At 34.5% G+C, this 25,878-nt stretch overlaps 7 protein-coding genes across 7 annotated transcripts; 4 read left to right on the forward strand and 3 right to left on the reverse strand. All coding sequences in view use genetic code 12, as the record gives it.

The window, feature by feature from the left end:
- Nucleotides 1-1,698: 1,698 nt before the first annotated feature.
- Nucleotides 1,699-2,697, forward strand: TYE7 (regulatory transcription factor TYE7; the record flags this gene model as incomplete). Its single annotated transcript, XM_049409904.1, has 1 exon — nucleotides 1,699-2,697. The coding sequence occupies one exon, from the start codon at nucleotides 1,699-1,701 to the stop codon at nucleotides 2,695-2,697; it is 999 nt and encodes a 332-aa protein (XP_049260915.1).
- Nucleotides 2,698-11,045: 8,348 nt separating this feature from the next.
- Nucleotides 11,046-12,818, forward strand: STP2 (Stp2p; the record flags this gene model as incomplete). Its single annotated transcript, XM_049409905.1, has 1 exon — nucleotides 11,046-12,818. One exon carries the CDS (start codon nucleotides 11,046-11,048, stop codon nucleotides 12,816-12,818), a length of 1,773 nt encoding a protein of 590 aa, XP_049260916.1.
- A 336-nt stretch (nucleotides 12,819-13,154) lies between these two features.
- On the reverse strand, nucleotides 13,155-13,988 carry RMP1 (Rmp1p; the record flags this gene model as incomplete). The annotated part of the gene is made up of 2 exons (XM_049409907.1): nucleotides 13,155-13,721; nucleotides 13,944-13,988. 2 exons carry the CDS (start codon nucleotides 13,986-13,988, stop codon nucleotides 13,155-13,157), a joined length of 612 nt encoding a protein of 203 aa, XP_049260917.1.
- Nucleotides 13,989-14,189: 201 nt separating this feature from the next.
- On the forward strand, nucleotides 14,190-15,371 carry J8A68_005802 (uncharacterized protein; the record flags this gene model as incomplete). The annotated part of the gene is made up of 1 exon (XM_049409908.1): nucleotides 14,190-15,371. One exon carries the CDS (start codon nucleotides 14,190-14,192, stop codon nucleotides 15,369-15,371), a length of 1,182 nt encoding a protein of 393 aa, XP_049260918.1.
- Nucleotides 15,372-15,441: 70 nt separating this feature from the next.
- J8A68_005803 (uncharacterized protein) lies at nucleotides 15,442-17,910 on the reverse strand (the record flags this gene model as incomplete). Its single annotated transcript, XM_049409909.1, has 1 exon — nucleotides 15,442-17,910. One exon carries the CDS (start codon nucleotides 17,908-17,910, stop codon nucleotides 15,442-15,444), a length of 2,469 nt encoding a protein of 822 aa, XP_049260919.1.
- A 2,140-nt stretch (nucleotides 17,911-20,050) lies between these two features.
- J8A68_005804 (U2-type spliceosomal complex subunit) lies at nucleotides 20,051-20,683 on the forward strand (the record flags this gene model as incomplete). The annotated part of the gene is made up of 1 exon (XM_049409910.1): nucleotides 20,051-20,683. The coding sequence occupies one exon, from the start codon at nucleotides 20,051-20,053 to the stop codon at nucleotides 20,681-20,683; it is 633 nt and encodes a 210-aa protein (XP_049260920.1).
- A 383-nt stretch (nucleotides 20,684-21,066) lies between these two features.
- Nucleotides 21,067-24,591, reverse strand: SPA2 (Spa2p; the record flags this gene model as incomplete). The annotated part of the gene is made up of 1 exon (XM_049409911.1): nucleotides 21,067-24,591. The coding sequence occupies one exon, from the start codon at nucleotides 24,589-24,591 to the stop codon at nucleotides 21,067-21,069; it is 3,525 nt and encodes a 1,174-aa protein (XP_049260921.1).
- Between the last annotated feature and the right edge of the window lie 1,287 nt (nucleotides 24,592-25,878).

A 25,878-nucleotide genomic window follows, 5' to 3' on the forward strand; every position in this document is an offset into this window, starting at 1 on the left:
TTAGCAAACTCCTAATTTCATGAAAAGAGTACAATCAAGATTGTTCTCTTTTTTTTTTTCGGTGATGTTTAAAAAAAAAGATTGATGTTGCAAAGGAGGCAAAACGGAAAATAAAATCCATCATTCTTTTAAGGCTGGAAGATATACAAAAATTAAAAATAGAAAATACCAAGAACTGCAAACAAGAAAAACTGTTACCAAATACGCCTTAAAGCATTGAATGACTAGGTCCCCTATGGGAGGCGTTAGTATCATTTTTTAACAAGGCTATCTCGTATTATCTCCAAGATTTGTTCTTTATTTCTTTCACTTGGTGGGGGAAATTCTCAACTCTTTTGAGCCGTGCGTTTCCCACAGTTCCAAATAAGAAGTTCTATTCGATCTAAAAGAGGTCCCTCATTTCGGTTAACAAGTTAAAATAAATGAGATGAGATCAGAGATGAATCATTAGTATTTCAGAACATCGAACTAAAAAGAAATCGTGAACAATAAAATGGGCTAAATATTTGAATCTAAGATGAAAATGCAACCTTTAATCAATGGAAAAAAATTTTTGACTGCGAAATTTGCAACTTCCTAAAATTTCATGTTTGAAATAAATGTAACATACTTTTTGACAAAATTTCATCAACAACTTTCATTGGAAAGTCATTATCTGATTTCCGTTAACAAGACGTACAAGAGAAGTTCTAATCTCATCAGCATCATCGATTTTGTATTCTTGCCCCGCCCCCCCTTCTCAGTAGACCAAGATCTGTCGACTTTAAGAACTTATATCGGAGAAATTCTTGGGTTCATCTACATGACAAGAATACGAAATTGAATGGAGATGACTATCTCCCATATTAGGTAGTATTCTTGTCAAAGTATTCTATAAACGAAAGTTCCAAGAGTTTTTTTCTTATTTTATATTTTTCTTGTAAACTTGACCAAATTAGAAAATTAAAAAAAAACGTGTGTCTAGTGTTGGAACTCTGACATCAATTTTATCTAATCTTGGGCAACTCATACGATTCTTTTAATAAACATACCATCTATCCAGCGATGACGTATCTATCTATTGTTAAAGAAGTTTAGCCATTTCATATCGACTAGTTGCAAATTGGGGATTTCCTTTGTTTATTTTGGACTTAGACGGAAATGGTGTAAAATCCAGAAAAAAGAATTATTTTTTAAAAGAATGCACTAAAATCCGGAAAAAACTGCCGGTGTGCAGCGCAAAAATAGAAAAAAATTATTCCGCAAAGAAAAAATAAATTCAGTTACAATAAAAAAAATAAAAATAAAAATAGAAAAAACTAGAAATATGCTTTATGGAATAATAAAATAGCCTGTCCAATGTGACACATTTTTGAATCAAGAAAAAAACACGATGCAAGAAAATTTTCCACTAATTACGAAAAGTGAGGTGATTCTTTTTTCCTTTTTCTTTATGAGATTCTAGGCAGCCCAGTGTTCCTTAAGCTTTTTTTTATTTTTTTATTTTTTTAATGTTTTTCTTAGCGAAAGAAAAATAGAATGATTACCCATGAACAGGTTTGTAGCTGTAACCTGAAAAATCCACTTTCAATCTAGAAACCATTATGATATTTAAACATGAGAATTATCCCCTTTATCAGTTTTTTCCAAAAAGTTTAAGTTGGTTTTTGTTTTCTTCTTTTGTTTTGTATAACTATCAATTACCATCAATTACTAATAATGAGCTCACTTAACAACAAGAACTATCAACCTAACAATTTCAACATAAACTACGGATTAATGGAAGCCACATATACCGCTCCCCTAATGCAAGTACAGTCCAATGTAAGTGACAATGTCAATGAATGGATGACCGACTTTATAGTACACTCAGCACCAGTCACAACTATCAATAGCCCTTCAGGAACACACGCAATGTTGGCCCCACCACAACACTTATCACAACCAATTAACTTCTCACAGTATTTCGATGACGATGCCATATTCAGCCAACCAGAATCTGCAAACTCATCTAAGCAAACTTCCATTACTAATAGCCCATCCAACTTCGGAGTTGCTACCAATGGAAACGTTTATAATACCCCTGCTTCCAATGCAGTTGTTAATGATGTCATACTTCCAAATTTGGCAGAAGCAAATATGAAACTTAGCCAAAGAGAAAACCTAAACCTTGAAACCTTAGAAACAATATTTGATACCAAAGATATATTAAAAACTGAACCAGTCGATGTCAAAATAAAACTCAATAATACTCCACAATCATATCTTACAACCCCAGTAATGTCACCTAGTATTTCTAATGCTGAAGCTACTCCATTATCTGGAAATTCATCAGTGGCATCCAGTACCAACACATCACCAACTAGAGGTAACGGAAAAACACCTACTGGTAAACCTAAAAGAAGAGCACCTAGAAAGAAGTTAACCGAAGTACAAAAGAAAGCCCATAACAAGATAGAAAAGAGATATAGAATAAATATTAATGCAAAGATAGCTGGCATTCAAAAGATCATTCCTTGGGTGGCATTGGAAAAGACAGCATTTGAAACTGGTGAAAAGACTGACGAAGCCGACAATGGATGTGCCAGACTTAATAAGTCAATGATCTTAGAAAAGGCAACTGATTATATTCTTTATTTACAAGAAAGAGAAAAACAAATAATGGACGAAAATGAAATACTAAAACAAAAGGTTATTTCTTTAGGTGGTTCCATATAATAGCTTTCGGTTGGTTTATTATTGATTGATGTTTGCTGTTTTAATTTGTTATTACTATCGATTGATTTTGCATAGATATGTAGAAATTTAGTTTAGATACATATAGATTATTTTATTATTATTATTGATTAATTCAATACGTTTTATTTTTTTTTTATTATTATTATTGTTGTTCGGAAAATAATTAACATTCTCTACATTATTGCGCATAATAAAATAATTGACGTTATGTCTATTGTTCAGTTTAGCCGTAGTTTTTCCGAAGACACAACCCCCCCGAAAATATGGAACCATTTTTAAATTTTAAAAAAAGAAAGGGTAAAGATAGGCTTATACTTTCTGAATAAGCTTTACATCCAACTAACCTAAAAATTCAAATGGAGTAAAAAGAAATTGTAGAGGTTTGGTAGAGCTGGCTTGTGATTTCTTGTTTCAATTTTTATCACGGCATCAACTACCCCGAATGCCGAAATCTTCGATTGCTCAGCTAGCAAGCACCATCAAGTGCCATGGGAGGAGAAGAGAAGTCTCCAAGAAGTGAAGGAAATGTTTTAGTAAATTGCCAAGAATGTCACATCTTCACTTTTCCCACAAGAAAATTAGGCGGAGGGGTGGAAGTTAAGACCCTCGGATTAAGCTTTTCGTTTCAGAATTTTAAATGTTTTCTTGGGATGAAAATTGTACGGCTATGGGTTATCAAGGGCCACAAAGTGAAACACCAAAGGAGACATACGGCAAAGTTCATATTGGGGGCTGATAAGCATTTTCAATATTAGCTACAAAAGCACTCTCAGCATGAAGCAAACCACTATAGAATTCACTGGTTGAAGACCAGTTACATTGCATACTCTTCAACATTGACACTTTTACTCCAAATATATGCATTGCTTGTAGAAGAGCAAAGAGATTTTCCAAAACAGGATTTGCCAAACTTTATTCGGCCCTTAGAGACAACCTAGCTTTTACCAAAACAGCCAACCTTTGCAACAGACAATGACGATTTTACAACAGCCTTTTCTTCTAACATTCCCCATATTTCTATTTGTGTGACATCAATTAACTCCTCCCCGAGAGAGTAGAAAATCACAAGACATCTCCCTCTGGAACGTGCCGCATCTTATGTTAAAGTTTCTTTACAAATCTCTAGACGGACGGACTTGATGACCTGTAGACTGGAGTACTTTCAATACTTTTCAGCAACCCCTCATCTCAGATATCTGATCATTAATACTCATCTAATTATTTTATGAGTATTTGAGTGTAAATTTTTCTATTTCTGGTAAGGCTAATTTTGATTATAATCAAAAAATGGCCAGTTCTTAATTTTTCTGTATAAAGGGTTCGTTTTGACTTTGTGTCAAATATTTTTTGTGATGAATAGAATAAATAATTTTGTGATTATTATTTTAAAAGTTGTTCCGTTTAAGCCTTTTTAGTTTTTCCGATCGAACCATGCAGAATAAATGATCGACAGATTGTGGAATATTCGTGCCGCAAGGATATCTTGCATTATCTCAAATAAATTAATTACTAATAATTAAAAAGCAAAGTGAGATGACCATTGTAGTCGTTGAAATGGGCTTCTTATGCACGTGATCTACACCGTGACGATTTACGTTATCGGTTGACTCGGGTGCCTGAGTTTCCTACAATTAAGTTTGAAATAGAATATTGGGAATCAGTTTTATTAGTAATGATTATGTTTAAATTTCCCTGCTAAGTGGTATTCGCCTTCAACAAACGCCTGTTATGTTAAAAAACATACGTTTTAGTGCCCAAAAGGGCAAATGTCACCCCATTAGATTGGAACACACACACACCCATCGTTAATGCGGGAAAAAAGCTTTGTGACTTATTCGAAGTTAATTACATAAAAAATACTCGCGGAATAATTAAGGGGTTTTCATTGTTAGTGGTCATTATGTGCCAAGAAATCACCCGTTCTTATTAAAAATAATACTAAAAACATTTAAAATTTAGAAGCCTTTGTTTTCAACGGTCGTAAACGTTTTTTTTAGAGTAATCTAACCGGAAAATTGCTGAAGGATTTTATTTTATGAAGCTGCAGTTGTAAGGATTAATAATTCTTTGGATCATGTACCTACCTCAATAGGGAAAATCAATTTGCTCATTCAATGAAGTTAGTTGAATACTCTCAAAATTTCAAGTCGAAGTTAGAATAGCAAACTCATTAAACCCTTACACATAGATGGCTCCAATCAATAATATGTGCCAGTGTAAGTTTATATTGGCTCCTTGGCTTAGAAAAGCTTCACCTCAACTAGAATACAGCATTGGGTAGTATTCCCATTAAAAGTTTAATAACGTAACGCATGAGTCCTTGTGCCACTTATTTGGCAGTATAATCAAATTGTAAACATTGATCGGTTGTTTGTCGCCCGTCGTACGATATCGTCCAGGATGGAGTGTGCAAAGCGATAGGTGTTTCTGTATCTAGAACTTATCTAACCTTTGGCCTTTGGTTGAATGTCGTAAAATACCTGCTAGTAGTATTACGTTTAGCTTAGTCATTAGTTTAAACTCCGAGATAATGATCAAGCACATACGGTATTTTTCATAGGCCGGGTAACATCCAGATTCTTTTCCGTTGCGATGCGTGCGTGACCCAAATTCTAAGGAAACTATTGATAACAGGGTGTGACCCCTTAATCTTTTCTGATAATACCATTCATTCTAGTTCTTGTACACATCAACATACAGAAATATAATGAAAAACCCGAGTCGTCATGAAAGTAACGGTTAAGCACAAATAATTGACAAGGGGATAAATCTGCATTGCAAATAAATTGGCGAAGTTTCCGGGGGGAGATTAACCGGGTAGAATTGCTCCCAACTGATATTGGTGATGGGACATTTACTATAAAACTGGTGGAAATAATTCCGTCCTATTGCAGGGAGGGAGTTGAAGGTGACAGCGGAGAGGAAGTTGAAGAGGGTGGGTGGAAGCAGTATCATATTGTGGTAGTAGTTGGATGATTTGCAAGTTGAATGGTAGATTGGTTATCCTCATAAATAGTAACAGGTAGTCTTACAGTGATGTCAAATTGATTGAATAGTTGTAATAACCAAAGCGCTTCCTTAGTGGTCTCAGCTAAGGCCATCTACTCAGCTTCAGTAGGCACTATTAATGTCTTCAATCAGGTTCGGATCTTTGCTCATGAGTGGTTTAGTAAGTAAGTCGGCTAGCATCCTTTTCTGGCCCTTGTCTATTCAATGTGCTGCATTTATTCGCAACCGTCTTCCACCAACTTCCACAGGTAAACTCCCATGCAGCTTTGGTCAAACTATCCACCTTCTTTGAACGTTCTTCAACTAATTGGTTGTGTTCGTTTTCCGTTGGGACCCTCCTAGTTACGTCAATCGAAACTACAGCTTGCTGCTGCTCCATGTTTAATGGTTGGTTATGCCACTGATGGGAAAGCATATAAGCTCTTAGAGATTCAACAGAAACGGTTTATTGTCTGCAATCATGTTCGGTTCTCTAAAGGGAACGTCCACAGAACTCAGAATGGCGCGTGCCATGAACCAAATTGAAGTGACAGAGTATATCTAATCCATCAGCATAATGATGTTTAGCTTTCAGTAGCTTGGCAAAGAATTTGGCCCAAGAATCAATCCTAACCTAAGCCGTATAAAGAAGACCAACCGTTGTAATACTTTTGCTCTTAGTTAAATTGAATTGCTTCGAACGACTATGGAATGAGCCTTCATCAAGTTGTTAAAAAAGCTTAACTAAAGGTGGAGCAGTAGATGGGTTAAGAAGATTCAAATAGTCGAGGTGTGTAAGCTATTGGCTGAGCAACGAATTGACATCGAATCACGCGCGCAATTTCAAACGAAGCCGATAAATACGCTTTTTCAGTAGGGTTAAATATCACGGAGTTCGGAATAAACTGATCTTGACCTTTGTAGTTAATTGTCAACCGAATCAGAAAAGCATACCATGGAATTGTAGTGGTACAAAATGAGTTGGTGTAGTAGGAGTCAGATGTTTCGTTGACGAACTGTTGTAATTTCGACCGGAAAATAATAAAATTCCAATCCGTAACATTGGATAAAGACTCCCATACATATTTGGCGCGACGACCTTTAAGTTGTTGCCCCAAATCAAGTAAACCAAACCCCCCCTGAGAAGGTAGGGAGGTTAAAGTATTATACCCAATGCCTTTAAAGAATGTCTTAATTCGTGCTTTCAAATATTTAATGTCATGTGTGGTAGTGATCTATAACTCGAAGCATCACATGACGCAAGCTGTTCATTAATTGGACCGAAACTATCATTTGGACTTGCAGGAACATTTGAGTGATTGAGTTTGACACTTTGTTGTTTTTCAAATTGCAATACCATCTTGCCAATATAATCTCGGTTTATGTTGTATATTCATTCCCAAAAATTTCTTTGCTAGACCAAGATCCTTCATTTGAAACTTCAGCTTGAGGAGAGACTTGGCCTTATTAATGTCTTCAATCAGGCTACCTGCTATGAGTAAATCATCCACATATAGACCAATATAAACCTTACCATTTGAGTATAGACCAAGTTCACCAGTTAATCTGTTATAACCATTGTTGACCAATAAATCGTTCATTGTGATATTCCAGCATAGAGGTGCTTGCTTTAAACCATAGGCTATATAATGCAGCCTACGTATGTACTAATGTCGTCGGTCTTGTAGGGTTTGGGTTGTTGTCTGTTGATCAGAGAGCCCGTTATGTGCGTAAGGTCGACTACAAACTATAAAAGGGAAATCGTATATTAATATATATATCTCCCAGATTCCTCAATAATAAATATTGGAGAAAGGGATAGTTATGTGTGATAACGTTAGTTGATATATACTTATGAGACGACTGATGGATGGAAGATTTATATGTTGTTGTCGAATAAGTTCTATTCAAGCTTCTTATTCAAAGTATTTCCGAGTTTTCTGAATTTTCTGAATATGCTGAATTTTCAGAATTATTTGCTACAGCTTCTGCATATGGTCTCAAGAAGATCCATTCCCTCTGTTTGAAGAGAAGGACATATATCACAAAAACAATGATACTGAACTCCAATATGCTAAGGCTTGGAGTTTAATTTAGAGTTTAACATTCGATGGTATATGTGGACACTAAGGCTGCCTTATTGGCCAACCATTCACTATAACACTTCCTCATAAATTTGAAGAAATTCTTGTCATTTTTTCTCCTGAGATTCCCGAATATACATAAACAACAACATCGGATAACTTAATGACAAATTCAATATAGGTATTGGATCTACCTAATTCTTCGAAACTTCTCCAGATCTTTTCAAATCTCGATTGAAAATCAATTAGCTTAGTCGTGATGTCTGGATCACGACGACCGTTGATTTTTTTCATCTTCAGTAATGATATACACTGCATCGCGGAGTTGATTGAATGTTCACATCTCGTTCAACTTTATTCATCTTGATGGGTGGTAAAAATCGTGCTATTAATTGCTCCAAATTATTCCGTGCTCAGATAACTTTCCAATTGATTTGGATATTTGAATTTAGGGATTCCTACCCCTTTGATTGGGAATTCATCCCATAAATTAGAAGTGATATTTTCCGTTAACAATAATCAGAGATGGTCTTATTCTTTAGAAGTGGTTTCGCTTTCAAATTGGTTAGCTTAAATTATTCATCTACACCTTATTTTCCCGTTTTTTGTGTTTCGTAGTGTATCCAGTGAGCATATGGCTCCATTGCGTTACAATTTAGGAAAATGAGGTCATTTCCACCACTTGATATTCAATAAGCTATATATTTAGGTTATGTATAAGAAACATAATATAAGGGGTTTCTTCTACCAAGAGTTATGTTTCCCCCAGAGCGGTTTTATATGTGTATAGAAATATGTAACCTATGTTAAGACATATATATCTGCGGTGAATCAATCAATATTGTGATAGCCTGTTGTGAGATGGACTATTTATGTCTAATTAGAAGTGTAAGCGATCTAACAAGCACTGAACACGGTGAAAGTGTTGTATAGTTACATTCAAACAGAGATCATGTCACATGTAAATGGAGTGCAACATTGGAGCCTAGTAATTGACATTTGAAACAAGTTGTTAAATAGGTATTATCATATAATACACATTGGAGGAGGTCTCAAGATCTATTTAGTACCTTCATTCACAAGTCAACCAACAGGTTCGCATGAGGACCAGACGCTTCCTTGCATCCTTACATCAAATGTATTACATTTTATGACAGACTATCTCAATATTAGACCGCTCTCTCTCTCTACTGGTCAAAACTATCCGGTAATCATCTTACGACAACAGTTTGTTGCCCTTATCCCTCTCATTAGACATCAGATCTTGAAAATACGAATGCAAGTGGGTTGTACTTTTGTCCTTCTTTAGATCAGCCAAGAAATCAACAAGCTGAGCCCTGTTGTTGTGGGCGCATTACGTAGAATTACTAATAATTCCCAAAAAGCGCATCTTCGATTTGCAGCCTACTATGGAATAGATGCCTCGTTTCTGGATACGAGATGGTCTAGGCTTACGTTATTGTAAAGATGTTTTCTTTTTGGATATTATGTGCTGTTTAGAGGAACCATTCAAAATCATCGGGCAAGATGAGGAAACCAACAATTTGATCTCAGATACCTAGCTAGATATTAAATTAAGATTCCAGATAGTTATATAATTACATTCAATCAACCTTGCATAACCTTTTCACTAGGCATTGACAACTGCCTTCTTTTCAATAGAATTTAAGTTTTAGTCATCAACTAAGACAAACCAAATTCAGACTAAAGTTTTTAATCTAAAACTTCCCAATTAGATAACTGATGCCGAGAGTTTAATTTAATTATCGAATGATTATCATAGATCTACCCCTGATAATGCACTTCTTGGCCAAAAGTTTTATTCTACTCGTAAACTAACTAACTGTTCTTATACGATGAATAATCAGGTGAGATGTGGGAGAGATAAATACAGGAATACGATATCGTTTTAGGGGATGAGGGAGGGATGATACTTCTTTTTTATAATTAGCGAATTGAGTTATCAAGAGGATATACTCCATCAACTGCGTAGAACAATTCAGTTAAAGGCAGATTGAAATATGATTCATAATTGTGGATTTACAACAATAAGATTTAGAGACAATTTTTGATTTGTTTTGTTGCATATTTGATTCACGTTTGCCCCTCCTTTATGTAAAATTATGGTGGCTAAAATTTTCTTTATTTGTTTTGTTTGTTGGGATGTTCAATTGATATACGATGATTATTGTTGAGGGGGGGAGGTTAGGAGAGGAAGGGGGTGGAATAGTGGTTTATCTATAGTCTTAGTCTGTCTAAAAATAGACTATTAGTTAGGGAGTAATAATACGTAATTCGTTTCAGGGTTGGGTCGGTTGGTGGAGTGGGAGAGTCAACCCCCCACTTTTGTTAGTGAATTGTGGTTAACAATGATAAATATTTTTTTAAAGTTCTATAATGCCGCACAAGTTTCCCTCACTCATTTTTTATTTTTTTATGTCTGAGCAAATAGAATAAAGAATGTGAAAAAATAAAAAAACCTTTGGCAGACGTAATAATAACGGCCTGATCTGGGTGATGCACATTTACAAACATTAATCTCAGAAGGATCATTCTTTTCTGAGATCCTTTTCTTTTGGCTAAGAATGACGTGATTTAACATAATGTTTACAAAAACCTTAGATAGGAGAGAGAGATGATGGTGGACAAATACGAATAAAATATAGGGGGAATGTTGAATGAATATGAAAAATGAAGATGATGTAGAAGTAAACTTCGTACCAAACAAAAAAAAAGTCTCTTTTCTTTTTTTGCAGTGTTTGTTGCTTAATCAATTATTTTTTAAAGTTTTTTTTTGGTAATTGTCAGACTGAGATTTACACTTGTTTATAGTAAATTGTCTGATTTTATTACACAATAGAAAGATTTTTTCTGTTCATTTCATTTTTTTTTTTCCTTTCCTTCTTCCCTTTTTCTTTCCCTTAATTTTCCCCTTTTTTTTTTTCTTGAACTTTTTCCTACAATTTGTAATTATTAATTTATACATTTAATTACGGACAGACAGATATATATCTTCGTTCAATCAGATTGTTATTTAATCAGACAGACATTAAAGATTCAACTCAACTAGTTTTACAAGTTATTCAAGCCACATTTAAACAGTAAACACCGCCTGTGTTTTTATTACAACCGATACAAAATTAAAAAGGTCACGCATTTTTTTCTTTTTCATTTTAATTGAAAATCATTATATTAAAACCAATCAAACAGACAGTCAGACAAACTATTCAATTAATAGATAATCAATTAATCAAGATGATGAGTACCAGACATAAAGTACAACAACAACAACAAGTAGTGTCTACTAAAGAAGCAGCAGACACTGCAGACACAGGTTCATTATTTTCATTAATAATTAAATGGATTAAATTTATTGTAATATATTTATATAATATTATCCCAAATTTATTATTACCACCACAACCAACAACCACTGTCACAACAACAGACACTAAGACAGACACTAATAAACAACAACAGACAAAGACAAAAAGAAAGAGAAAGAGTGTTATTCAGACACAAGACTTATTTCCATCTATTGAACAGCACGTGATTAGTAATAATGATAAACCACAATCAATAATTAATAAAGATATACCAAAACCAAAAGCATGTAGTACAGGATTAACTACAAGATTATTACCATTTAAGAATGAAAAGGGAGAAATAGAATGGGCATTTACTGATGATACTTCTGTTACACCAGGTAATGAATTAGATGCATTTAAGATTCAACAACAACCAATAAAGGAAGAACCACCAATTGAATTATCACCAACTATTTCTAATACTTCAAATGATTCAACTTTATCACAAAAGATGGAACGTCAAGATACCCTTAAGGATCATCAATCAAGTGTTACCCCTGCTACAACATTATTTAGTCCAGAAGATGAATCCTCTTTAATGTTAGATGAATCAGATGATAAAGATTCAATCTCATCTCAAGATGAAGGATCAGATGGTAACAAAGTTCATCAATGTCCTCATTGTGATGCTACATTTAAGATTAGAGGTTATTTAACTCGTCATTTAAAGAAACATGCTGTTAATAAAGCTTATAGTTGTCCATATCATAAGATCAGTATTTATATTGATGAAAATAATATCACTCATAAATGTCATCCTAATGGTGGGTTTTCACGTCGTGATACTTACAAGACTCATTTAAAATCACGTCATTTTAAATATCCAAAGGGAACAAAGACAAAAGAACGTTCATCATCAGCTGGTGAATGTTCAATGTGTGGTGAACCATTCCCTAATGCTGAAATATGGTGTGAATTACATGTTGAAGGTGGTGAATGTAAATACTTACCAACTGGTTTTAAAGGGAAATCAAGAATTAAAAATAGATTAAGAAAACAATTGGAAAAGAATAAAGAAGTTGATCCTGAATTATTACCTTATGCTTCAAAAGTTTTAGATGAAGTTAATAATAATAACACGGTTATTAGTCGTCCAAATAGTACCAGGAGGAAATCTTCACAAGAAAGTAATAATATGGATACTCCAATATCTTTAACTAGTGGAGCTACTCCATTTGAATCTTCAATTAATTCAACTTCTCCTCCAGGTGGATATACTCCAATCTCATCAACTTCAAGTAAATCACCTGTCCATTATAATACCATGAACGCAAACCCATACGTTACATATCCTCACAAACAACAATTACAACAACAACATATTCATCCACAACCAAGAAGAGAACTACCACCATCATTTGAACAATTCGATATCAGACATTCAACAACAACTAGTAACACAGTTGATCATGAGAATGATTATGATGATGAATTTTGTCTTGATATTGATCAATTGAATAATGCCACGTTTAATAATTTTAATGAAGTTGTTAATTTTGTTAAATTGAATAGTAATAATCAATCTCCAGTTGGTGGGGCCATTCAATTCCTGAATTTCCATCCTGTACATCATCATCATGCTGTTCATCAACAATATCAACATCCTCGTCAATCTCAAGCACAACACCAACAACCTACTCAGGTTATGTATCAGTTTTAATGGTGGTTGACGGTTTATAGAGGATGTGGGATTAATGAATGGTTATGGTTATTATTATTATTATGGGATTTTTAATTGTATTTTTACGGGATTTTACTTACTTGATTGATTGATATTTATGGTTATTTTTGTATTATTTTCATTATTCGAAGAAGGATTCTTCTACTATTATTACTACTACAACTACTACTACTACAATGTGTTTATTATATACTGTTTGTTGTATACTTATACTTTGTTTTGTTTGTTTTATTTAAACCTTATTTATATATTTTTGTTTTTATTGTGAAAAATTGTTATACATTTATTATACGTTAACTTGTATACTTATACACTCTATGAAAAGATATCATCAATTGCACTTGATTTCTTCTTCTTTTTCGTCTTTGTCTTCTTCTTTTGCTTCTTGCTTGTATCTCCAAAGATTGAATCAATACTTGAAGAAGCATCATCTATAGGTTGTGGAGTTGACTTCTGAGAACTCGAAAAGATATCATCAATAGAACCCGTCTCCGTCTTACTGTTCTCCTTACTCTTCTTGCTCTTCTTCTTCTTCGGCCTGCCAAAGATATCATCTATACTCTCTCCGTCCCCGTCCTCACTCCTTCGTTTCTCAGGAATCGCCTGCTCTACTTCCGGCTCATACTTAACTTCCTCCCCAATATCATCATCCCCCTCTTCCTCCTCCCCCTTTCCGCCTTCTTTCATAACTTCTTCTATACTATTATTCATCCCACCAATTGGTTTCACACCGGGTATATCCACCAATAAAGAATATATCCTAGCCAACCCGCCAATCAACGCAAATCCAAGATTGATAAACTGACCCAAGCACAATATCGAATTATACGCCCAATATGCCCCCCTCGTCCGCTTAACCAACCCCTGAGCCAATTTGACAATCTGATCAGATTTGTGAAGTACGCGTTGGCGATATTTGTTGGGATGGGGTTGGAGGCGATGGATGTCGATTTGGAGCTTGAGGATCCGGCGAAGGTGTCGGATGTAGATGTTTAGGTGACAAAACCATTGGGATTGGCGGTGTTGGTTTTTGGACCGGTGGTGGAGGAGGGAAAGGATTTGGAATTCGTTATGAAGGGATTTGTATGTCGTGGAGTTCATCACCATCTTCGTGGACTTTTCTACAGAACTCGTTCTCATATATGGCATGTGAGATAGAGATGGTTGTTGGTTGTTATTTGATTTGGTGGGATTGTGGATTGAGATGAGATCTTGAAAAATATTAATTTTAGTGTGAGATGAGAATTTTTTTTTTTCAATCTACCATCACCATCATCATCAACAACAACAATCTATTACTTCCATAGGAGACACCAACACATTTATAGAACACCCCATAAGAGCAGCAGTATGTCCTCCGAAATAATATCCCAAGCCCGAGCCCTCCTCGAAACATCCCAACCCGACCAAGCCCTCTCCCTCCTCCATCCTCATCTCAATTCCAATCTCGATTCAATCCCATTCTTGACCATATTCGGAGAAACCCTATTAGAAAACAATCAACTCGAACAAGCCTACCAAGTCCTATACAAAGCCTGTGAATTAGACCCACAAGCAGAATCTGGAGCCGAAAAGTTTTTGTATCTTGGTCAGATTATTGGAGGTATGGATGGGGTGGAATCTATAGATATTGGATTGAAGAAGTTGATGTCACAATTGGAAAAAACTAACAACGGAGACGGGGTTGATGATGAGATTTTGAAATTGTATGATGGGGATGTAGACAAGTTGAGACATTGGATAGTGGGAAAACTCAATCTGGGAATTTTTGCTCAGATTGAAATCTGGATGACTGATTTATGTATGTCCCCTGAAGCAGAACAGAAATGTAATGAATTGATTGAATATTCATTATCCCTCGACCCGGGGAATGCCGAGGCATATTCATTACTTTCATCCATCCGTATCTCACAACAACGTCCAGCGGAAGCTATTGATGCCTTGACTAAATCTTGGGAATTATTCCTGAGGAAGAAAATGGAATTAGAAAATTCTGCCAACAAATTGATTGAGAATAAGGAGGATGCATTTGATGTTGGGATGGAATATGTGGAATTAATCCAACCATTGTTGACCTTATCGAGGTTTGCGGTTGAATTGGAGATGTATGATGTTGCGATGGTTATTGCTAGTAGTGTTCAGGATATTAATGAATCGGTATTGGATAGTTATTATATTGAAGCATTGGCGAATTTATTTAAAGCAAAACAATTATTATCAAACCATCACAGTTCTGGTGGTGAAATTAAGGAAGATTATCGAGATATTGATGTTGGAGTGTTGAAGAAATCTGATAATCCCGATATTCAAACTATTTTGAAAGAAGCTAGATCGTCTTTAACTTCAGGATATAAGATAATTAATAGTGATGCCGTAGAAGATTGTGATCCTGGATTGGTTGATCAAGTGAATGAATTATTACAAGCATTAGGTGGACCAATCATGAGTGAATTGTTACCAAAGAGAACCGCTGATGAAGAAGAAGAAGGTTGGGAAGACGAAATCCAATCCGAGGACGAAGACGAACAATAAACATATACTCATTTATATTATATACACATATACACACACATATTATCTATCTATTAATACATTCACTCTTTTAATTAAGTAAATTAATCACATTAGGTACATCAGTAAAGAAATCATTATTAAAGATATCAATTTGCATTGATTCAAAATATTGATCATATTGATCAAACATATCAGAAGTCACCGACCCCGCTACCGAATTAGTAGTCACCGAACCTGAAATATCCTCACTTGTGCCTGGTGGCACCAATGGGGAATTATCTATATTGTTGGTGGTGGTTGTCACAGGTATGGGAACCCCAGTGGGTGGTGGGACAGCCATCACGGGGGAACCCTCACTTCTCACAACATTATTATTCGGCGTATTCACAACCACCCCCAGCAGCGAATCCAGCCTGATCATCTTCCTAACCAGTCCAGCCAGTTTTTCATTATTCTTAGCACTCGTTCTTCTCTTCCTACTACCACTACCGGATTTCTTCTTATTCAATAATTTATTAACAAAATCCCGAGTCAACCTACATATCTCATCCACCACCCAATACGTCGGAGCAAACTTTTCCAATTCCACAAGATAATCTTCAAATTCGAATACATCCTTATATTGTTCATATTCGGGGAAATTATATTTCGTCAAATGTGTCCTGGCCTTTTTCTTGAGTGCCACAGCCATCGAAAGGGACATACACCATGGGATCATGGGGATGTTTGTCACGTATCGATCGTCCATTTGCGAGAGATACCATAACATATTCAGACTTGCTCTGAGCGCTAATGCCTCCGGAATGTGGTTGGGGATGTCGGGGTTGTCATATTTGGCTTTTTGGGATGCGAGGATGACGACGTTGTTTACCATACGGGAGATGAAATGGGTGGCGTCGGTGATGTAATCAGGAAGGGAGTCGGTGGTTTTGCCGATTTTGAATAGTTGTTGATGATGGGAGAAGGAAGTTCGTTCTTGTTCACATAATTCGAATTCTATTCTTTGAAATTCATCAAGATTGAATTTTGAATATCTTCCCATTGAATCATTTGATGGGATATTATTATTATTAAATGGTCTAAATACGGCAAAGAACATACTTTCTAAATTTCTTGCAATTTGTACCATTTTTAATAAGGTGATGTTTTTGTAAGGTAAATCGACATTAAAATCTTCTGATTTTATAAAACATGGTCTTGAATTCACCAATCCATTAAATCTATCAAATATATAACAACACCACCATAGATTAGTTGAATATTCTATAAATTCAGCCAGTTGTTGTAATCGTTTCATATGAATTCCCATTGCCGTGGCAATCCCGATGGAATCCATTAAATCATGGGCACTTTGTTCGTTTCCCAATCGATCATAGCCGAAATGTAACAGTAATAATAAATGAATGACAATACGACTGAATTTATCTTCATCACCTAATTGGGGAAGGATTAATAAGATTTGTCGGATTTTGTATTCTAAATCAGTTAAGAATTTGACTAATTCGATATTATATTGTTCTTGAGTCATGTCATAGATCTGTTCACCCGTTCTTGCTCTTGATCCATTAAGGAATACAGGTTTCAAGATTGGTTCTGCAAGTTTATCCTTGGCGATGACTAATATCATTGAATAAATCATTATATTTTGTGCTTTATTGTTATTATATTCTTCCCAAAATGAATGATCTGAAACTATTGGGAATATTGAATTGATTTTATAGAAATATAAATTTAATAAATTGAATTCATGTTCTTTAGTTAAAGGATATTCAGGACTTGATAATGTAAAAGCATTAATTGATAATAAGAATTGATAAATTCTTTCCGATTTAAGATAAAATTGTTTCTCTAAATCATTACCAAAATGTTTAACTTTATACTTCTTAGATTTATTATTAGTATCAGATTCATCACCATCTTTACCAGTATTAACATAAACCCCAGATTCATGCCAAATTGTTTTATCTTTAGTTTCAGTAGATGACATGACTACTTTTGGATGTCCATGAATTAAATATTGGAAAGTTGAATCCAGATGACTTGAAATATTAAAATTAAAAGAATCATGTAAAAATTGTGGGGTTATTCTAGTCATATCCATTGGTTGATATGGTGGCATTGAACCAATTGATGAGGCGGAACTAAATCTCCGAGCGGGTGTACCTGACATTGCTGAAGTGAATGAAGACGGTGCAGTTGGAGTATTTGGTATTGTTGTATGAATGTTTTCCATACTAAGTGTACTTGATCCTGCAAGTGGTTGTGCTGGTGATTGTTGAGATGATGATGAAGGAGGTGGCATTGGCAGTTGTACTTGTATTTGGTGTTGTACTGGTTGTATCTGCCTGGGTACTTGTTCATCTACCGTTGATTCTTGTGGATTTCCTTTAACTAAAGAACAAGACCATTTATGTTTTCTACAATTTAAACAACCCATTAATTCATAATCAGAAGCAGTAATATCACATTTAGTTCTTTTGACTCGACAATTAGAACAACATTTGAATGTTCTCTTTCTTGTTTTGTAATTAGAATCAAATGCTGGAAATACAAACATCTTATTCTACTTTAACTCTAAGTAACTACAAAGAAAAATCCAACAAATAGTAAATATTTTTCCGTTCTTTTCCTTTGACTTTATATTAATTAATTATTGAATGAACGTAAGTGAGTGGTGATTTAATAATAATAATTTAAATTAATTAATAAAGATTTTTGTGTTTTAAGGTTTAATTTCTATTTCGGTTTTACGGGACAAACAAACTTAATCCGATTAATAAGAACAATAAATCAAAGCCCATTACTAAAGGGTAACTAACTACAAGAGAGAAGCCTTAAAAATATTTCAAATCATTCAATCAGCCAACTGAAGTAACAACATCAACGAAGAACAAGAACAACGAAGAACAACAGCAAGAACAACGAAGAAAGAGGAGGTGGGGTATTATAGAAAAATAAATTAACTATCAAAATATTTAAGCCTTACAACATAATTGTATTGTATGATGATGAACAACGTAACGACACCATTTTGTTGGGTAAGAAATAAAACAGTCAAGTGGGACAGCAAATGAAATACGGGCAACTGTTCTTTCATTGTGTATAGCCATTTCATCCGGAAAATAATCACCGTATTCATATCATCATCACCACATTCATTCCCCAACTCATCTCTCGAGTACCTCGTGGAAAGACTTCCTAATTAGGAAGTACTAATTTCTCGCGAATAATTTTTTTATTTTTTTATTTTTCTTCTTCCCACAAAATCTCCAATAATAATTAATCTCCCCCAAGAAGAATGTAAATGTAAATTAATTTATGTTTCAGTTGCGGTTGCGGCTAATAGAAACTTCTACCCCAGACTTCTAATAATAGGCTTATTTTACACTTTATATTTATACATTTGTATCGAGTTATGAAATGTCCATTCTTTGCATGTGATAATATACAATGAGTAAGTCAATTTCCTCGGGCGTTACTTCTAGAAGCACCAAAATTTGTTGGATTTTTAAATAACAATGTACTTTCATTCTTTTTGGATAAATTATTATTATTGTTTCAATTTAAAACCCACGTCAAGTTGAATTGTGTCTTGGCAAATAAGAAGAGGGGATGGATGGTATCACCGGTCGTCGACTAACAGGGATGATTTTATTTTTAATTTCTTTATTCTAAGCTTCATTCTTGAATTCACTCGATTGTCTTTAACAACAAACTAAATCGTTTCTTTTCGGGAAATTAAAATTATTCCGAAATGGTAATACAAACAGCTTACAAATTCTAATTGGATACCACTACTTATGAATACGAAGAATTGATAAGCTAGGGCTCTATCGGTGATATTCGTTCTTATTTCCTTGTATAATTGCCTGATATTACAAATATCGCGTAAGGCACATATTCAACATCTAATCAATTTACACTCTTGCTTCGATTTTTCTTTTTAATAAGCCATTACTAATGGGGTTATATCTCCGCCGTTAAACCCTTATCAAGGCCGTTATCCATCCACGGAAGGATATCCAATTCCGGAATCTATGGGTGTGTCATATCTAACTTCAACTCGTATAGATCTACGCACAATCCATCGTTTGGCACTCACTTCATTCATTTGCTTCGTATCAAACGTGAGTAAGAAAAGCTGGGAAATACTTTCATCTCAGAAATTCCCATAAAACAAATAATCATATCAATCGGGCTTTGGATTCTCCCCACACTTATCAATACAATGTATGTGTGTGTTATGTATAATCTAATAATCTAATAATCCGATTGACACATTAACGTCCCACCCCCCTGTCAATTAATTATTATTATTCCAGCATTATTGTTTTTTATTTTTCAATTTTTTGAGGCCGCGTGCTTTTTATCAATTTGCAGCCACTTCTTTCTTTATTCGGAAGAAATCCAGACTTATTGTTTATTTCTTCCTTATACAATCATTTAAATAATAAATGGACTGATTTTCATGCGTTTAGATGGAAATGAATGGAACAAAGTGTTATTGTTGATATTATCCAGTAAGAATGACCTTGACGGTTGATTAAATTCTCCGTCAAAATCTTAACTTTTACTAAATCCAACCTCTCTTCATATCGTTACCCGGCCATCCCCATCTCAGTCTTTCTACACACAAAAAAGAAAATCATAAACGCCAAAAATATTACAGCATCTCCATACAACATCGAATATCAACAATGACAACAAATCATAGACCAACATTAGAAGCAAAACGAGGTAAATCTATCCAAATACGTGATTCAATCGTTCATTCACGTGCACTACCCCAACAAACTTCGTTGAAATATCGACAAGATATTCCGGGAAAGAGATATCATGATGCTGTGAAGGAGTTGAAGTTGGAACTAGCCCAACGGGAGCTGGATGAGGAGGATGAGCCCGGGAGGAAGAGAAGTAGGATAGTTCCTGGTGAGAATAATGAAGATGATGTAGGTCAGAAAGAAAGACGTCTTGATGAACAAGATCAGCTGCTGGAAGAAAGTGAACAAGATAGTAATGATGAGGGGGAGGAGGATGACGACGACGATGATGAGACAGCGTTACTTCTTGCCGAAATTGAAAAAATACGACAAGAACGAAAACAAGAAGAAGAATCGAAAAAACAGGAAAAAGCACTTTCATCAAATCCGATATTAAATCTATCTAAAAATCCAACCAATAATCCTGAGAAGAAGAAAAGTTGGAGACTGCTGACTACATTTAGTAATAATAAGAATAAAAAGAAGGGTGATGAGAAGAAAGAAAAATATACTAGTGATACGTTGAATTCGGAATATCATCAGAAATTCTTATCGAAATATGTAAAGTAGAGATAGACTCAAATAGATTTGAATACATGGTTAGATATATGATGAGCTAGAAAGAACTGCAGGGTTCCTCAAATGATATAATAATCAACTGCGACTAGCCGTAATAATTAGAAGACTATACGTTTCTTCTAAGTGGGACCCGAGATATTTGGAAGTTCATCTGTATTGGACGCATTTTTGCAGCCATTCAAATAACGAGTAATTAACAAATTCTTGTAATAAATTTATTTTATATACTAATATACATATATCTTTCCTAATAGATAAATAATAATCTAACAAATATAAATAAGCACAATATCTAAATAAAACCTAATAATAATAATAATAGCAAAACAATCCAATAAAAATCTAAAAAAAAACCTACAATACACCACCACTCTCTAAGTCAAATCAACAACCTCACCATGATTAATCCTAGCACTAAGATGTTCAATATCTTCCTTCAAACTAGCCTCCTCAACCGTCTTCACTAACTCCTTAGTACATTTCGCAATATCAAACGAAATCCCCGCTAATCGTTGTTTGAAATTCTTATCAGCAAACCCCAGGTCCAATTTCTCTTGAGTGGGTTTACACAAATTATCCATCCTATGATAACAATCCTCCAATGATCGAACCACCCATGATCCATGTTCTTTAAGCTGGGCATTCCGGGTTTGATTCATGGATGTATTGGTAGCTTCAGTCATTTGTGAAATCACAATTGTAATCGCGGCCGATTTTTCCCTTAATTCCCCCCTGGTGGCATTTGGTTTCTTGATGGCGGAAAGGAGGGATTGGATCGTGTTGATGACTTCAACGGTTTGATGTTCCAAATAGAGGAGAACTTGGGTTAAGGTATTATCTGGATCATCTATATCGAATAAATCAACATTGAAAGTGGCTGCTGCCATTGATTTTCGATATTCTTGACGTTGTCTAGCTTGTTTTTGATAGGTGTTTTCTTCTGGTTCTTGTTCATCTTCGGAATATTCTTCTGATTCGGATTCATGATGATGGGGTGGGTCTTGGATTGTGACTCGGGGCTTTTGGAGTTGAATGGTTTCTTGTGAAACGGTAGGTTGTGGAATTGGTGAGGTTGGAGTAATGGTAGTTTCTTTATCCTTAAGTAAATCAGACCCTATAGCTGATGGTTCTTCATTTGATGGAGTAGTTTCAGCTGTGGAATTACTTAATCTCTTATCATCATGTCCTTCAGTATCATCAGCACTATCAAATGAAGTAGAATTATTATCTAAATTCTTAGAATCTTCAAGTTTTTCCCTTAAAGTTTTAAACCCAACAACTTTTTTTGGTTCATTCTCTCTAACATTAAATGGTTCAGATAATCCTCCTCCTCCATTTTGTTGTTGTTTTTCTTGACTGCTGCCACTCTCAATAGAATCAATAGAAACATTCTTAACATGTTGTTGTTGTTGTTGTGGCTGTTGGCCACCACCGGTAATTGGAGAAGTTACTTTGACTTTCAGATCAGGACTGGCCTCAAACTGTCTGACCTTATCAAGAATATTACTCTTTTTGGAAATTGGACTCGTTTTAGGAGTCCGGTCATTATTTGATCCATTCGGAATATTATATTTCTGGGCAATTTGAAAAACACCTCTGTTATTAGTTGGTGAGTTTCCATTCAATTTAAGTGCTGTAGGGGAGGTAGAACGACGTGATTCGAATTTTGAAGTTAATTGATTGATATTACGACCGACGGTTGGACTCACTTTGGTATCTTTTGGAGAATGCTCTGCTTTCTGTTGTTCAGGTGATGATTCCACTGGAGGTTTTCTGCCAAATCTGGTTGGGATTGTTGGTTCATTTGAAGTTTCAATAAATGGCGAGTTTTCAACTTCAGATTTTGGTGAAGTCAACGGAGGCTGTTGTTGTGATTGTGATTGTGATTGTGGTGATTGTTCTGGTTGTTGTTCTTCTTGTGGTCTTGGTTGGGATGGTTGTCGGGTTAAAGTAGATCTTGGTGAGATTCTCGCAAAAGAAATCCCTTGTTTCGGTGATGATGACGGATGTGATGATGACTGTTGTTGATTTTGTTGATTAACTTTCAATTTATTTGCCATTCGTAATGGTCTAACTCCAAAATCTTCACTCACTAATTTCTTAGGTACTTTATTTTCAATTGGTGTATTATATGATTCAATCATTCTAAGATTAGTTGAATTTTCATTTAATTTACAATTACTTATTAAATCACACATAATAAAACATAATTCTCCAATAGCCTTTTCAATAACAAATTTAGGTAATAAATTCTTATAAACTGCATGATATCTAGTTGCAGTTAAGACATGACTAATTGATTCTCTTAATAAAACTGAATTTTCATTACTATTAAATTGATGATTATCACCTTGGGTTGCAATTTCATTAACAATCACGGAAATCTTGGAAATTTTTTCAAATAAAATATCAGGATCAAAATTATCTTGTGAAAGATATACCAAGAAAGATTCTAATGAAGCTTGAACATCACTAACTAATCTTATTGAAATTAAACCTTGTGGAGAAACAAATTTATTTAAATCTGTGGTTGATAAGGAAGCCTTCTTAATTGATTTTGCAATTCCACTTGATCTTGAATCTTCGTATCTTCTTTGCCATAATTTAACTTGATTTCTTAATTCAACAATTGTTGGAGGTGGGATAGATTTGGTAGGTGTACTATCTAATTGATCTAATTTATCCAAGAATGTTTCAATACTTTTTTGTATTGCTTTTGGCTTGCCGGTTAACAGTTTTGAAGGGGAAGTTACATTAATCTTTGGTTCATTCTTCAAGGTTTCATTCTCTAATTTCAATTCTTCATTAAGTGATTTCAATTGTTGTAATTCATTTTCAATTTCATTAGTTCTTTCAATTGAATCATTTTGTTTATTTATCCAAGAATCTTTTTCTTCTAATAAATTTTCAAGTTGTTCAGCAAGTGATTTATTTTGATTAACAGAAAATTGCAATTCAGTTTGAATAGATTCAAATTTTTCTTGTAATTTAGTAGTTTCAAATTTAGATTCTTTTAATTGTTGTTGAAGTTCACTAACCAAAGATTCTAATCGACTTACTTCTTCGTTTTCAGGCTGTAAAGTAGGGAACAGTAGTCTAACTTTTCTAGGTTCATCATCTTCCACGTGTTGTTCTTGAATTTGCTTTTCCTGTTGTTGCTGTTGCTTTTCCTCATCTTCATCACTTGACCAATCGAGATTAGCCTTTTTAGGTATGATTGTAGCTTGTTGAACGCCAATTGAATGGCCAGTATGATTTATGGAATCACTATCAATTGTATTATTATTATTGGTTGTTGGAATTTGTGATATAGTTGAGTCATCACCAGCGGTAGTACCACTATCCCCACCCCCATTTTGTAAATATTGTGGATGAGAATCTTGAGTAAGTCGAGAAGGTTGACGACTATGATAACCACCACCACCACCATTATTACTTGATTTATCACTTGTTGAAGAAGTTAAAATAGAAGAAGCATTTGTTGACATTGAAATAGTTGAATCTTTCCTTGCTTTTGAAATATGTAATTCTCTTCTTTCAATTTCAAATGAGATATCACTTACAAGATCTTTAAATCTTGATTGAGGTAAAGAAGCCAATTTTTGTCTTGCTTGATTCCTTTTTGGATGAAAGGTCTTTTTAGGTAATAAATAATCAGGTTCACCTCTTGATTCGTCTATTCTTCTTCTTAATTCATCATATACATCAGTACTTAATTCTTTGAATTGTGTGAATGATAATTTTAATAACTTTTCTCTTGCTCTTTGAGCTCTTGATGAATTTGATTTAGCTTTAGTAGGATCATCCGATATATCAAGAAATTGTTTTAAAACTTTATAATAATGGACTAAATCTCGTTCACCACCACCACTGCTACCATTACTAGTATTGTTACTCATTGTATGTGTAGGATATATATGTGTAAGGAATGGGAATATTGTTGTTGTAGTAAGTCAATATAGAAAGTAAGTTGTGTTAGTAAAAAATGGTTTACAAAAAAAGTAAATTTGGTTGTAAAAAAAAAGACGAACAATTTACGTTGAAACCAAATTAAATCAAATAAAAAATTTAATTTGTAGTCGTGTACTTTTGAGAATATCTTATTCAACCATACAACTCACCAAGAAGAAGTAACTACAAAGACAAAGAAGGAGAGAAAGGAGCTTAGAACGGAGGATAGAAACAAAGAGGTTGGAACCGTTTTATGACACAATAAACAAAAGCAACAAGATGATTTTTAAATTAAACTTCTCCTTAACGTAATTTTATTTGATATTTTGAAAATACCGTGAATATGTACAATGGGAGATCACAATAACTTCAAGAAGAGCTACTATAAAATATCATTCGTATTTGGCGTATACGATTCAAGCCTCATATATTTCATTGGAATCTATTGTTGTTGTTACTGATATTTTTCTCTTTATAGAAGGAGGGGGGGTTGGGAAAGGGGTTGAATTATTGAGGGTAGTATTAACAGATTGTGTAAGTAACGTGACGCGTCAAATTTTAAAAAAATTAAGAAATTAAAACACAAAAGAAGAAAATTGCGGATAAATTAAAATTTCGTGTTTTTATAACCAAAGCTTATTTTTGACAGTTTATTTATCGGGCTAAGCATCTGGTACAACATCTATCTCTATCTCTCTCTATATATATATATATATATTGTATATGGATGTACAATCGACGTTATCGTGTCGGCTTCTTCTCTCGTGTACTTTCACAGTACCCTTAGGCAAATCTGAAACACAGCCATAGAATGTTGACTTGACAATTAACTTTAAGGGGTTACCTCTTTTCATATTTGCTGCAAAAATCTATAATTTAACCCAAATAATTTCTCCCAAAGTAGAGCTACTGGGGGATCTTACATTCTTATACTTAGCCATTTCTTTATCTGGAGAAATAGAGATAGCAGTCTACTCTTGTGTTCTTCTGTGGCTTCTCAGGTCTTGTGCTCGATGGGACGCGTCTACTGTTGCCAATTCCAGTTATTTGCAACCAACTCCGTAGTGATCAGGGCAACAAAATTCTTGGATCCACGCTAGAAAGTAATTTCAATGTATCATTGTACTTGGAAGAAGAAAACCCTGTGTGTTCTCTCTGTGTCCTAGAGGGCCGCTTGTTTCATTTATTTAATTCATTGATTACATTGGACAACCCTTCAAACGAGTTATATTTGG

The sequence above is a fragment of the Hemisphaericaspora subhashii genome (genome assembly GCF_019202705.1).
Source record: "Hemisphaericaspora subhashii strain CBS 10753 chromosome Unknown scaffold12, whole genome shotgun sequence".
Classification (NCBI taxonomy): domain Eukaryota; kingdom Fungi; phylum Ascomycota; class Pichiomycetes; order Serinales; family Debaryomycetaceae; genus Hemisphaericaspora; species Hemisphaericaspora subhashii.